Source organism: Helianthus annuus, chromosome 17, assembly GCF_002127325.2.
Source record: "Helianthus annuus cultivar XRQ/B chromosome 17, HanXRQr2.0-SUNRISE, whole genome shotgun sequence".
NCBI classification, from domain to species: Eukaryota; Viridiplantae; Streptophyta; class Magnoliopsida; order Asterales; family Asteraceae; genus Helianthus; species Helianthus annuus.
Window position 1 is genome coordinate 2,845,098 of NC_035449.2, and position 14,351 is coordinate 2,859,448.

The window sequence follows — 14,351 nt, forward strand, 5'->3', positions numbered from 1 at the left end:
TTTCATCCAAAAACAGAATCTGGTTAGATTTTTTAGTTAACATCCAGTTTTTTTTATTTTTTTTTATTTTTTTTTTGTCTTTTTCCTCTCTTTTAATAAAGGGTAAAATGGTCTTTTAACGTTTTATTATAACAAATTAGAAAAATCTGACCATTTTGCTCTTCATTAAAACGGAGGAAAAAGACAAAAAAAAAAAAAAAACTGGATATTAACTGTAAAATCTGACTAGATTTTGATTTTGGATGAAAATGACAACAAAACTGAAACAACAGAGACCCAGATTTAAAACGTTTGAGTTTTGAATTAAAGTGACAAAAGTGATGAAACCTAAAGGACCATTTTAGCAGTTTACTCAATCAGTTATGAAACTTGACTTTTATTCATAAATGTTATTGTCATTTGTCAGTGAACCATTATTTTGAGTGTAACAAATTATGCAATGTCACATTCAAAATACCAAACAAATAAAAGTATAGGGTACTAAACTGCAAAGTAACATGCTTCAAATACTATTATCATCCTTTTCATTTCAATAAAAAACAAGACATCCCATTTCATTTCAATTGTAACAACTTATGGAAAATAACACAAACCCAAATAACATCAAGAGTGTGGCCTCAACGGAACCGAATTCGACGCTTAAACGAAGATAATAACCTGCTTCGAGTGTTGTGTGGCACGCGCGGTGTGCTTTGAAGCAAGTTCTTCTAGCAGAAAAAAAGGTGAGAAAGATTAAAAGATATGAAATAATTCATTTTCTTTTATGTTGTTTTATTGTTTAATGATCAATTGTTGTTGTAGGATACATGATGAACATAGAACATAAAGAGAATGGAGAAATCGAAAGAGACAAAAGAGAAGAACAAGATAAGAAAGATGAAGGTGATTATGATCATCATCAGTTAGAGGGTCCAACAAGGCTGCAACCATGGACAAAACAAATAACGCCTCGCGGGATTGTAGCAAGTGTTATCTTAGGGTGTATCTATAGTATTATCGCGATGAAACTCAATCTCACGACTGGTATGACGCCTAATATGAACGTTTCGGCTGCACTTCTTGCTTTTGTGTTCATGAGAACTTGGACAAAGATGCTCCAAAAATCCGGGATCTCCACTGTTCCATTCACCAGACATGAGAATACCATGATCCAGACATGTTCGGTCGCCTGTTACAGCATTGCCATAGGAGGTTTACTAATTAGTGGAATTTGATTCCTTTTTTCTTACAATTTTTTTTTACAAAAATAGTTATGGTTTTTGGCGATGAATATGTAGGTGGATATGGGTCTTATTTGCTCGGATTGAACAAGAAGACGTATGAGCTAGCCGGAGGAGCAAGTTCTCCGGGGACTTACAAAGAACCCGGTGTGGGCTGGATGATGGGCTACTCTTTCTTGGTCTGTTTTATCGGCCTTTTCGTATTGATTCCACTTCGAAAGGTAAATCATAGGGCTGCCAAATCGTGTCTTAGCGGGTTTAACAGGTCTTTGACGATGCGAACACAAGTTCTAAACATAAATACGTCTCGTTTAACTAGTTTTATATCTAAGATAACACAGTTGTATGTTTTATGTACGAAGAAGGAGAAATGATGGATCATATCCTTCTAATTTTAATTATTTTAAAAAAAGTAAAAAAATCATTTGGTGTAATTTTCAATAAACAGGTCTAATCGTGTCTTATACATGTTTAAATCTTTATGATATCTTGTAATTGTAGCAAACTCGAAGTAAATTATGTAATCATAACACTTAATGGAATATTAACAGGATGATTGACACATTAGATGTGCTTTTAGATTTAAATATACACATTATATAAAAACAAATGGTATTTAAAGATCGGTTGATTGATTGATTGATTGATTGATTAATTGAGTTCTGTTTGGTTAACCACAGGTTTTAATTGTTGACTACAAACTAATATTTCCAAGCGGGATGGCGACCGGGGTTCTTATTAACGGGTTCCATAGTCAAGGAGACGATATCGCAAAGTACTTAAATTAATTGAAACTTTTTTTTAAAAATTTTTTTTCCCAGTTTTGCATCTATTCTAATAATGTAAAAAATCATGATTTTCTTATATATTTTGAATTTTTTACATGTTTGTAGGAAACAAGTGAAGGGATTTGCAAAGTATTTTTCAGCAAGTTTTCTATGGGGATTCTTCCAATGGTTTTTTACAGGGAAGGAAGGAAATTGCGGATTTGCGCAGTTTCCGACCTTTGGATTGGAAGCTTGGAAGAACATGTATGACCATCATTGCTTGTAAAGCAAGCAACTATATGGGAAAATCACGAAAATGGACATGGCCCAGTCAAAATTACAAAAATGAACATGCTTCGCGCCTATGGTAGCCTCAATCCCTGACTACTGCGTCTCTGCCATAGACTCATGAATACTAGCGAATAAGAAGTTGACATGTGTTATCATCCTTACTCCTTAGGGTTTTTTTTTTTAACTTTTCAACTACGATTTTTAAATGAGCATAACTTTTTCATACGTTAATATTTTTAAGAAAAGTTTACCCCAATGTAAAAAGATTTTTTTTATCTTTTATTTGGTGCATTTTTAATAAAAAAAATACTATGGTATAAGAAAGTAATCCTCGTTTAAAAATCGTGGTGGAAAAAAAAGTAGGCGCGGAAACCCATGGTACAATCTTAGACGCAAACTTTGAATCTCAGACGCAAACTTTGAATCTTAGACGCAATAGTTAGGGAATGAGACTACCATAAACGCGAAGCATGTTCATTTTCGTAAAGTTGAAAAGTCAATGTCCATTTTCGTGATTTTCCCCAACTATATATATATTACATTAACTGATGCCCTTGTTGATTGGTTGTAGGTTTTACTTTGACTTTAGCATGACTTATGTGGGAACAGGGATGATCTGCCCTCACATTGTGAACATATCATTGCTATTTGGAGCAGTGATTTCATGGGGTATAATGTGGCCATTGATTGGACAAAAAAAGGGAGATTGGTTTCCTCCTGGTTTGCCTGAAAGTAGCATGAAAAGCTTAAATGGTTACAAGGTCATTAATCTCCTTCCCTTTGATTTATTTTGCAACATTTGATTAGGCCTGTATACGAACCAATCTAACGCGGACCCGCGGGGGGGGGGGGGGTTCATGTTCGTTCGTTAAGAAATTAATGTGTTCTTGTTCGTTTATGTCCGCTCGTTGATATTCTCAACGAACGTAAATTAATGAACATAAATGGTAAACAAATGAAGGCATGTTCTTGTTCGTTCGTTATTCGATCACCCAAAGCTTTGTTCTAATGTTAATAACTAAAAGTAACGAATATAAACAAACATAAACAAACATAAATGAACGATCAGGGTATGTGTTCATGTCCGTTTCATTACTTAAATAACCAAAAAAAATTGTTCATATTCGTTCTTTTATTAAATAAACGAACTTCTCGCCAAACAGTTCAGTAACTAAAAGTAACGAATATAAACAAACATAAACAAATGTAAATGAACGATCAGGTTATGTGTTCATGTCCGTTCCATTACTTAAATAACCAAAAAAAAATTTGTTCATGTTCGTTCGTTTATTAAATAAACGAGCTTCTCGCCAAATAGTTCAGTGAATGTACGGTTGCACGAACGGTTCACTTAACGTTGGATCTATTTAAAGTCTTAAATGTGATTATTATATATTTATGACTTTTTCTTGGGTTGGCAGGCCTTTATTTCCATTGCATTAATCCTTGGTGATGGGCTATACAATTTCATCAAAATACTATATATCACATCCAGGAGTGTTCATGGAAGAATCAGGACCAAAAACCTTAATCCAGGTGGTTATTAATTAACATTAACACATACATTAAATATGTATATGTTTTGTTTGTTTTTATGTTTGGTTAAACAACCTTAACATGTCTTGTATTTGTAACTCTAGTTATCGAAAAGAAGGTTAGCGAAGAGGAGCAAAAGCAATATGAGATTTTCACCAGAGAAACTATACCCATGTCGATCGGAGGAACCGGATACGTTATCTTCGCCATTATCGCAGTAATCGCGTTACCATACATGTTTCCCGAGGTTAAATGGTATTACGTAATCATAGCGTACATATTCGCTCCATCTTTGGCCTTCTGTAACGCTTATGGAGCAGGGTTGACCGACTTTAACATGGCGTATAACTACGGTAAAATCGGGCTTTTCATGATGGCGGCATTGGCGGGGAAAAAGGACGGCGTGGTGGCAGGAATGGCGGGGTGTGGGTTGGTGAAGTCGGTTGTTTCGGTTTCGTGCATACTTATGCACGACCTGAAAACCGGTCAACTCACTTTGACTTCTCCTAGAACCATGCTTGTTAGTCAAGCAATCGGTACCGCCATAGGGTGCATTGTGTCACCTTTAAGCTTCTTTTTGTTTTACAAAGCTTTCGATATCGGAAACCCTGACGGTGAATATAAGGCACCGTACGCGATAATCTACCGAAACTTAGCTATACTCGGAGTCCAAGGGTTTTCGGCTTTGCCTAAACACTGTTTACAATTATGTTACGGTTTTTTCGCTTTTGCAGTGGCGGTCAACATGGTCAAAGACATGTTACCGAAACGAATAGGAAAGTGGATGCCGCTGCCGATATGTATGGCCGTGCCGTTTTTGGTCGGTGGCTATTTCGCTATAGATATGTGCGTTGGGAGTTTGGTTGTGTTTATTTGGCACAAGGTTAACGCAAAGGAAGCCGAACCAATGGTGCCTGCGGTTGCTTCGGGTTTGATATGCGGTGAAGGTATGTGGACCCTACCGGCGTCGGTTCTTGCTTTGGCGAAAATAAATCCGCCGATTTGTATGAAATTTTTAACTTCTTAAATTAGGAAGAGTTTGTTATTAGTTTCGGAAAGAACTCAAAGAAGAAATGGTATAGCCAGTTATAGTTTCTGTGTTAGTAACAGATTTGGTTGCTCTCAATATCAATATATTTCATGATATCAGTGGTTTCAACTTGAACAAACTATCCGGTTATTATGCCCGCTAGAACATCGGTTTTACCCCGTGCAAATATCGTGTAAACTAGTCGTAGAGCATCAAGCCATGAGTCCAAGTATTCCCATGAATCTGCAATCTGAAAATAAAATAAAACAGAACATACATTTAAGCATTGTAAAAGTTAGAATTTTAGAAAGGGTTAATGATGGTTTAGCCCTCAAAGTGTTAGCATTTTTCTTTTTAACTTTTTACCCTTTTAACTAGAGTAAAATGCCATTTTTGTCCCTGAGGTTTGGCCAGTTTTGCGACTTTCGTCGAAAGGTTTGTTTTTCCGCATCTGGATCCAAAAGGTTTGAAATCTTGGCATTTTCATTCGGCTTGTTAACTCCATCCATTTTTCTCCGTTAAGTTAGGGGTATTTTCGTCTTTTTTGTTAACTTAAAGGGCAATTCGGTCTTTTTCACTTTATGTACGTATTTCCGTCTTTTTTGTTAACTTAAAGGGCAATTCGGTCTTTTTCACTTTATGTACGTTGTACATAAAGTGAAAGTGAAAAAGAACGAATTGCCCCTTAAGTTAACAAAAAGACGGAAATATCCCTGACTTAACAGAGAAAAATGGATGGAGTTAACGAGCCGGATGAAAATGACAAGATTTCAGACCTTTTGGATCCAGATGCTTTTTAACTATTTTTGACAATATTTAGAGGGTTGAAACATTATTAACCCTTAAGATTCAAAACAACATATGCAGTCAACTCATTAAATTTCACAAAATGAAAAATACCAAAAAGATTTGTCCGTTAATTGTATCGATGATGATGGAAGGACCAGGTGGTAAGGTCAAATCCGAGCATACTTTTACCGATACAATATCCTGAATATCGACTCTGATAGCTGGTCTGTCATTAGTTTTTTCTTCATCATCATGGATCTAAAATAATGAATAACAAATAACAAATCACTAAATAAACGAAAGAGTAAACTGCCATTTTGGTCCCTATGGTTTGGTCAATTTTGCCACTTTAGTCCAAAACTCAAACTTTTTGCATCTGGGTCCCTGTGGTTTCAGTTTTATTGCCATTTTAGTCCAAAAATGAAATCAGGTCATATTTGTCTTATAAAATCCTGTTATTTTGTCATTTTCTGCAAGGGCAAAATGATCATTTCTTTTTTATAAATAAACACCATATTTTATAAGACAAATATGACCTGATTTGCCCCTGAGGAAAATGACAAAATTGCAGGATTTTATAAGACAAGTATGACCTGATTTCATTTTTGGACCTAAATGGCAATAAAACTGAAACCACAGGGACCCAGATGCAAAAAGTTTGAGTTTTGGACTAAAGTGGCAAAAGTAATCAAACCTCAGGGACCAAAATGGCAGTTTACTCTAATTTACGATTTAAAATTTTAAATAATCAGAAACATAAAAAGAACAGAATGATACCTGCTCGAGTCCTTCATGGTTCAAAACAAATTTAAACCGTTTCCAATCACAATGCGGAGCAACTGGATTTTCCACTGGCGGCACCGTAAGATATCCGACTTTTAGATACGGTAAAGGAAGCTGCAAAACAATTCATTATCAGTTTATCGCTAATCCTGATTCGGTAATCAAGTTTATGTATAAAAGTTTTAAATTACGTACTGACCATAGACCGCACAAGCTTTAACGCACTAGTGTAAACCTGTGATTAATAAAGCTTTCAAGTTAGAATCGAATTTAAAAACTATACCGAAATAACAGGGTAGTAACTAGTAACCGAGTAATTTGGTTTCAACGCATGAGCAGCAGCAACATAGATAGCAGATTGACTGTATAATTCATTGGAGGAAATCTCGTTTCCGATTACTAGCACTCCGGTTCTTGATGTGTCTTCTGCTAATCCGTACTGCAGAAACAGGATTAGTAGTGTCAGCCCAATGGCCACCAGCCCGCATTCTAACCCGGAGGTGGCGGGTTCGAGTCTTGCTCGTTCCCAATGCCCCTACGGTAGCGGATTTACCCCCAGACTCAGACTTGCTGGGTGGCGGTCTGCGAGGTGGGATCACCTCGGCGGTTGGGAGGACCGTGGAATATCCCCCCCCCCCTATATAGCATAAACGGGTATAAATTGGATGCAAACAAACCGAACGAACACGAACAAGACCTTGTTTGTGTTCGTTTCTTAAGGAACTATATGTGTTCACTTACCGAACAAGATTTTCTGTTCGTGTTCGTTCATTAAGGAAATGAATGTGTTCGTGGTCGTTTGTTAATTTTAGGTAACGAATGCAAACAAACGTTCATGAACACAAACACAAACACAAACTAATGTTCATGAATATAAATGGAAAAAAAACGAACACAAACAAGCCGTCATGAACAGAATTTATAATACACTAATGCCTATTAAATACTTTATTCATTGGAATTTTGAAGTATATAAATAAAATATAAAAAAAGGAATATTGGATTTTAATAATCCCAACTATTCGTCGTTGGCCGCCAATAGTCCCAACTTAAAAAATAACCACTAGCAGTCCCAACTATTGACATATTGGCCACCAATGGACCCTGACTAACGGAACCCTAACGTCGTTAGTCTCCGGTCGCTGGAAAACCGTTTTTTGGCTAGAATAAGGTTTCTAAAGGTCCGATCTAAGGTTACAGAGAGGTTTGGGATGAATACATTGAGATTTTCAGCCAAAAAGTTGAGTTTTTCGACCAAAAAGAAGTTTTCCGGTGACTTCAATAATTGGGGTTTTACTAGAAAAAAAAGGTTCTTAAAGGTCCGTAATAAGGTTTACAAAGAGGTTTGGGATGAAAATGTTGAGTTTTCCGGCCAAAAATGAGTTTTCTAGCAAAAAACGTTTTTCCGGCGACCGGAGACTAACGCCGTTAGGGTTTTGTTAGTCAGGGTCCATTAGAGGCCAATATGTTAGTAGTTGGGACTGCTAGCGGTAATTTTTGAAGTTGGTACTGTTGGCGGCCAACGACGAATAGTTGGGATTATTAAAATCCAATATTCCAAACGAACACGTTACCGAAGGTTCACGAACATAAACGAACTTCCCGCCAAACAGTTCAAAACGTTCGATTCGTTTGCAGCCCTAGGTATAATATTGGGAATGGGGTCGGTGTAAACTGACCAGAACAGTGCCGAGGTTGTAAATTGCTCGATGGAAATCAAACTGCAACCGTATTGCTGCACGAAACTTACTGATTGCGGTTTTTACTATCGTCTGTTTTTCTCGTGCAGTGACAATTGCACTCAGTTCCTGCAACACTCGTTATTTATTTAATTACTAAAATATCATATCAATGTATTAAGAATTATATAACAAGTTTTAGAACGAAGAATGTAATATTTTGACGCACCTGTAAAGCAAGTCCCCAGTTGTTGAGAGCCTGAAATGTAACCGAATATATAAATAAGAGTTAATTACTGTTTTCATCCCTGTGGTTTGTCAAAAATCACTATTTCAGTCTATTAGTTTAAAAATTGCGATTTCAGTCCCTGTGGTTTCACTTTCGTAACCATTTCAGTCCACCTCCGTTAACCCCATCCATTTATTCTGTTAAGTACACATGAATTGACCATAATGCCCTTATTAATAAAATACAAAAAAGATATCTAAATGAGTTAATTATTGTTTTCGTCCTTGTGGTTTGTCAAAAATCACTATTTCAGTCCTTGTGGTTTCACTTTCGTAACCATTTCAGTCCACTCTCCGAACACCGTCTATTTTACCGTTAAGTTTTTAATGAAATACCTAAATTACCCTTGTGTTAATTAAATATGGACTTATATGATTTTATTGTTGTATGACATATGGACTTAAATTGGATTGTAGGGTTCGACCCACCATGGCTTCAGTAGAAGTAGAAGTCTGGCACTATTTTTACATATATGGTTCCAAAATTATAATTTTGGATTTTAGAATGAGAAAATGTCCAGGTAAACATTATTTTCCAAAGTTATTATGTTAATTGATGCTGCTAGGAATATATTAATTGGGGTGGGGTAATGGGTCGCTGGACATTAAGAGGGTGGGTTGCGATGCCGGAGACTGGACTAAAATGGTTACGAAAGTAAAACCACAGGGACTGAAATCACATTTTTTAAACTAATGGACTGAAATAGTGATTTTTGACAAACCACGGGGACGAAGACAGTAATTAACTCATTTAGATTCTTTTTGTTTTTTTATTTATAAGGGCATTATGGTCAATTCACATCTACTTAACAGAATAAATGGATGGGGTTAACGGAGGTGGACTGAAATGGTTACGAAAGTGAAACCACAGGGACTGAAATCACAATTTTTACACTAATGGACTGAAATAGTGATTTTTGACAAACCACAGGGACGAAAACAGTAATTAACTCTATAAATAATTATATACATATGCATATACACAGATGATTCAAAGTAAATTGTTTTCGTAGTTACCTGAGGACTATTCCAATTTAGTTGAACGGCTTTTTCGTAACTCTTTGTTGCCTGCTTCCATAACGCTTCAGCTTCCTTTGTACGACCATGCAGTTTGGCTCGATCTGCTATGGCAATAGCCCAGTTATAATACGCCTGAAAACCGACATAATCATAGTCATAATCATAGTCATAATCATAATCATAATCACATCATTCAAGAAAATGAACGATTGCACGATTGGATAAAGCTGCATACGTCATGCAGTGCAGGGTTTAATTGGGTAGCCTCATCGTACTTTTTGCAAGCCTCTTCGAGCAATGCATCTTTAGTATGCGAATTAGCACTCGAATTAACATTATCTGCACATTCCTGTAGATAACATTAATCAAGTTTTAACAACAATTATGATGCATTTGTAATTATTCAAATTAAACAACAATATGATTGATAGTTACTTAGACCTGAAGAACAAGTGCCCAATTATAAAGTGCATCGTAATCATCCGGATTGCTCTCAATAGCACTTGCATACCTGAAAAGTTTTTATTAATAATAGAGTAAACTTCCGTTTTGCTCCCTGTGGTTTGGTCACTTTAACGGTTTTGCTCCAAACCTTTAAAAATTGATTGTTTTTCCATTTTGCTCCCCGCAGGGAGCAAACTGGTAACAAAACCAAAACATCAGGGAGTAAAATGGCTATTTTTAAAGGTTTGGGGCAAAACCGTTAAAGCGACCAAACCACAGGGAGCAAAATGGAAGTTTACTCTTAATAATATGAGCAACACATTCAAAGTTAAATGAAAGAGTTAACTTTCGTTTTGCTCCCTGTGGTTTGGTCATTTTAACGGTTTTGCTTCAATAGTTTAAAAATAGCCATTTTCCTCCCCGATCTTTCGAGTTTGTCGCCAGTTTGCTCCCTAATCTTTCGAGTTTGTCGTCAGTTTCCTCCCAGATGGAGTTAGAGGCCGGGAGCAAAATGAAGATAAGTTAGAAAAATCAGCGAGGAAAATGACTATTTTTAAACTATTGGAGCAAAACCGTTAAAATGACCAAACTACAGGGAGCAAAATGAAAGTTAATGTTTTGATCCCTGTGGTTTGGTCACTTTAACGGTTTTGCTTCAAACCTTTAAAAATAGCCATTTTACTCCCTGATGTTTCGGTTTTTTTGCCAGGCCGCCTCTAACTCCATCCAAATTGTTTGTTTTTCCATTTTGCTCCCCGCAGGGAGCAAACTGGCAACAAAACCAAAACATCAGGGAGTAAAATGGCTATTTTTAAAGGTTTGGGGCAAAACCGTTAAAATGACCAAACCACATGGAGCAAAATAAAACAGTAATCATTAGTTTATTACCTCTTTGCAGCAAATTTGAGCATTCGTTGCCTTGATCGCACGTCGTCAGAACTTATGATAGTATCGATCAAGGCCATGATAACGCTGTTTTGTTCTTTATATTGTTTGCTTTCTTGACTGAAGTGCAGAAAGAAAAGGAAAACTGTATATCAATATGAATTCTTGCTCAAGAAAAAAAAAGACATTAACCAATGCAAGAAGTAAAAATAGCATACAACAAACTAACTATAAAGATTGCAGTTAGTTAGGTAAAAATGATTTTGCTGTCACACAATGAATATGAGATTGTATATATATTTTCTTTAATTTTTACTTCACCTCTTATATTATAAATAAAATATACATTTTGTTAAAAAAGCTGAATATGTCATTTTGTTAGTTTTCCTTTCTCGACGTTCCGGTATAAATTTCGTTGAAAACAGAACTGTATTCAAAATAAAGCGTTTTTAAGTATCGTAAGCTGTCCCCCCACTTGTGGCCTAGTGGTAGGAGGCTTGGGTTTTCCAATGGAGACTCAAGTTCAATTCCCACTTGTGTCATATTGGGGTGGATATAGGCAATGAAGGATTTAGACTAGGCCTTGTGTGAGGTTGTAAGTTTGATTCCCGAGCCCAACTGGGTTTTCGTCCCACCGTTTGTTACACCAGAGAGTTCTGCTCTTGTGGTGGCACAACGACTGTCAAGTGGCAGCCAGCGGTATGGTTTCCTGAGGGAACGCACAAAAAAGCCAAACTTTGAAGCCAGCGTGGGGCCGGTTAAGACAACATAGTCTGGCCAAAGTGGGGTAATATGGGGCTCTCCGATTTGGAGAGTGTGGTAACCTTATACATGAAGTTCACCGTTAAAAACAAAAAAGTATCGTAAGCTATAGCAAGCGCCGGTGCCACGACGAACTGAACAACATTGGCACCGGTAAGGGTGTGACGGTTCAGTTCGGTTATTAGCATTAACTGTAACCGTAATCGAAGTCATTGGTTAACCGGTTCGGTTAATTCAGTTAATTCGTCGGTTTTCGGTTCGGTTCGGTTAATTTCGGTTAATAACCAAATCAAACAAGGGCTAGAATTTTTGCTTAGAAATACATGAAATAGATGTGTAAATACATGAAATAGATGTATAAATAAATGAAATGGAGATATAAATAAATGAAATGGAGGTATAAGACATGAAATGGAGATATAAAAGCTAGAAATATATGAAAATTTTAATCGTTCAGCTAATTTCAGTTAACCGATGGTACAAAAAATAACTAACAACTGACTTTCAGTTAATTCGGTTTCGGTTAATTTTGGTTTCTGTTAACAATTCGGTTATTGCTCACCCTAGGTTAGGTACCGGTATCAGCATCTAACCGTTACTGGTATTCGTTTCTATGAATATATCACTACTTTATTTTTGAGTTTCCTCTTTCCATTGCTATACCGGGACCCTACCGGGACCCGATACTGTCCAACAATGCGTGATGGAATTCCACTAGTTAGATCAAATTCAGCATGTATTATATTTTAACCCTAATTGCAGCTAAAAACAAAATGAAATTGGGGGAAAAGTCAGACCTACGAGAAGGCGTAGAAACGACAGAGGATGGAGAATTATCATTGCTATTGGTGGATCCATTCTCCAAAGCACTGAGCAATTCTTTCATTGTGACAGTTGGTCTACCATCGTCTTTACGTAGGCCAATAAAAATGGGTTGTTTGTGATCCGATTCAACAACAGCCTTAGGACTGCGAATGGGAGAGCGAGGGGCATTGTTTTCCGGTGAGGGTGGGATGGAAGCGTGTTGTGGTTCATGTGGATCGTGTTTCTGTTTCGTGTGGAGTTCTGCAGCAGGCTGATGATCAGTGTTTGTAGACATTGTTGATAGATAGATAGGATCAACAAATGTAGTGATGATGTGATTGTGGAGGATGTTATGATCAAGAGGCAGGTTTTGGTGTTACTCGATGATGATGATGATGATCAATACATTGATGTGGTAACGTAGCATGGAGTCGCCAGTTTAATTACAAAAATGGATAGGGATGTCTAATAACCGAACCATTAATCTTAACTGGACCGAAATTAATCGAAACTGAACCAGAATCCGAACCGAAATTAACCGAAACAGAATTAACCGAAAGTCGGTTATTGGTTATTTTTGTAGCATCAGTTAACCGATATTAACCAAACTAAACCACTTATATTTTCATATATTTCTAACTTTTATACCCCAACTATGTTTTTACCCGGGTTTGCTTCCCGGGCTCGGGAAACTCAGTTATATTAATTACTATTTGTTACTAATACAATCACATTACATCAACCATCTCATTTGGTTCAACAACAATGTCTTCAAATCACCGGATTAGATCATGAACTATTATTAGAGGACAAAAAAAAAAAACACAACAGGACCATATGAATAATATCATTTCCACTTTTACTTCAATGCACTTACATGATAGGGTGATTTGGGATTTTGTAAAAATTTTTGTTTTTGTACTTCTTTACAAAATAAGATGTTGACCAAATTTAAAACAGATGTTGACCAAAAGTCAATCAGAAGTTGACAAATAGTCAAACAGATGTTGAGCTTAAACAGATGTTTGGTTTAAGGTCAAACATCTGTTTAAGGTCAAACATCTGTTTAAGTCCAAATATCTGATATAGAAAGCGAAATACCTGTTTAAGGCAAAACATCTGTTTAAGGTCAAACATGGGTTTAAAGTCAAACAACTGTTTAAATTCAAACATGTAATATAAAAGGCCAAACATCTGTTAAAGGCCAAACATCTGTTTAAGCTTTAACAGATGTTTAACTTACTAAGATCTATTGTCTTCTCACACTGTTTTCCTCTTCAAAAGGCAAACAGATGTTCAAACCATTGTTTGTTATTGAACTTTTTTACAAAATTAGATAGAATTCAAGAAAATGAAACAATGACTTAAAGAACTATAATTTAACACAGGATCTAATTGGGCAAATATAAAACATAAAGTGCTAATAAAAGTGTTTTATCATCTTAGCCATATATAGCAACAAATCATCAACTTAATAATTAAAAAAAAAACATACAACATCACCATCAAAAATTCATAGTTATAGTATCTGATATCAGAACAGACTTAAATGTGTTTGTTAAACTGATGTAACTTCATTTAATACAATCTTCTGTTGCGAAGACACGTATGTGAAGTGCAACATATCACCAAACCTCAAGTTATTGCCAGTCATAAACTTTCGCCAACCGTCCAACGCATAACGTGGGTTCAATTCATTTAACTCAGACTTAACATCATAAACCTCCACAACTCCAACCATGTTTTGAACTTTCAAAGGATGAAGATCAAGAGAAAGACCTGCTCGTCTGGCAACTTCAGCAGGAAGACGCTACATGTATTGTGTGAAAAAAAAATAATAGTCAGACAAATAAACATAAATCATTAGTTTGTTATAAAAAATGGTATACGGGCCTATAGTCTCCTTTGCGATCAAAATGAAAGAACTCAGGGTCGAGAGGATGTCCAGAATGTTTTTTTGCAGTCTTTGCAATCTTATTTCTACTGTTAAGCTTTTTTTGAACGGTGGCGGCTCTCTTCCCCTTGATGAAAAAGTAAACATATACATGTGAAT

The 14,351-nt window shown here is 36.2% G+C and overlaps 2 protein-coding genes across 3 annotated transcripts; one reads left to right on the forward strand and one right to left on the reverse strand.

Annotated features, from left to right (window-relative positions):
• Window positions 1-502: 502 nt before the first annotated feature.
• On the forward strand, window positions 503-5,095 carry LOC110924134 (metal-nicotianamine transporter YSL1). Its single transcript, XM_022168168.2, has 8 exons — window positions 503-722; window positions 802-1,191; window positions 1,278-1,441; window positions 1,901-1,995; window positions 2,114-2,251; window positions 2,850-3,039; window positions 3,700-3,814; window positions 3,919-5,095. The coding sequence occupies exons 2-8, from the start codon at window positions 807-809 to the stop codon at window positions 4,839-4,841; spliced, it is 2,010 nt and encodes a 669-aa protein (XP_022023860.1). The 5' UTR covers window positions 503-722; window positions 802-806; the 3' UTR covers window positions 4,842-5,095.
• Window positions 4,873-12,736, reverse strand: LOC110924135 (protein HLB1). Of its 2 annotated transcripts, XM_022168169.2 has the most exons (12): window positions 12,292-12,732; window positions 10,736-10,852; window positions 9,845-9,914; window positions 9,639-9,752; window positions 9,401-9,535; window positions 8,325-8,354; window positions 8,096-8,224; window positions 6,727-6,855; window positions 6,616-6,651; window positions 6,411-6,530; window positions 5,745-5,891; window positions 4,873-5,094 (listed from the first exon to the last, which is right to left on the reverse strand). In XM_022168169.2, exons 1-12 carry the CDS (start codon window positions 12,591-12,593, stop codon window positions 4,984-4,986), a joined length of 1,440 nt encoding a protein of 479 aa, XP_022023861.1. In that variant the 5' UTR covers window positions 12,594-12,732; the 3' UTR covers window positions 4,873-4,983. The 2 variants fall into 2 exon arrangements, with proteins under 2 accessions (XP_022023861.1, XP_022023863.1); XM_022168171.2 differs by lacking the exon at window positions 4,873-5,094 and having other exon boundaries at window positions 5,756-5,891; window positions 6,612-6,651; window positions 12,292-12,736.
• Window positions 12,737-14,351: the final 1,615 nt, after the last annotated feature.

What these genes read in the sequence shown, in the direction of transcription:
- LOC110924134 (XM_022168168.2), top strand. Translation starts at nt 807, where the DNA reads ATGATGAACATAGAACATAAAGAGAATGGAGAAATCGAAAGAGACAAA. An exon ending in TTGGAAGCTTGGAAGAACAT is followed by an intron (nt 2,252 to 2,849) that starts GTATGACCATCA and finishes GATTGGTTGTAG; the next exon opens with GTTTTACTTTGACTTTAGCA. An exon ending in AAAGCTTAAATGGTTACAAG is followed by an intron (nt 3,040 to 3,699) that starts GTCATTAATCTC and finishes TTGGGTTGGCAG; the next exon opens with GCCTTTATTTCCATTGCATT.
- LOC110924135 (XM_022168169.2), bottom strand. Translation starts at nt 12,593, where the DNA reads ATGTCTACAAACACTGATCATCAGCCTGCTGCAGAACTCCACACGAAA. An exon ending in ACAACCTCGGCACTGTTCTG is followed by an intron (nt 6,856 to 8,095) that starts GTCAGTTTACAC and finishes CTGTTTCTGCAG; the next exon opens with TACGGATTAGCAGAAGACAC. An exon ending in ACCATGAAGGACTCGAGCAG is followed by an intron (nt 5,892 to 6,410) that starts GTATCATTCTGT and finishes TCATTATTTTAG; the next exon opens with ATCCATGATGATGAAGAAAA.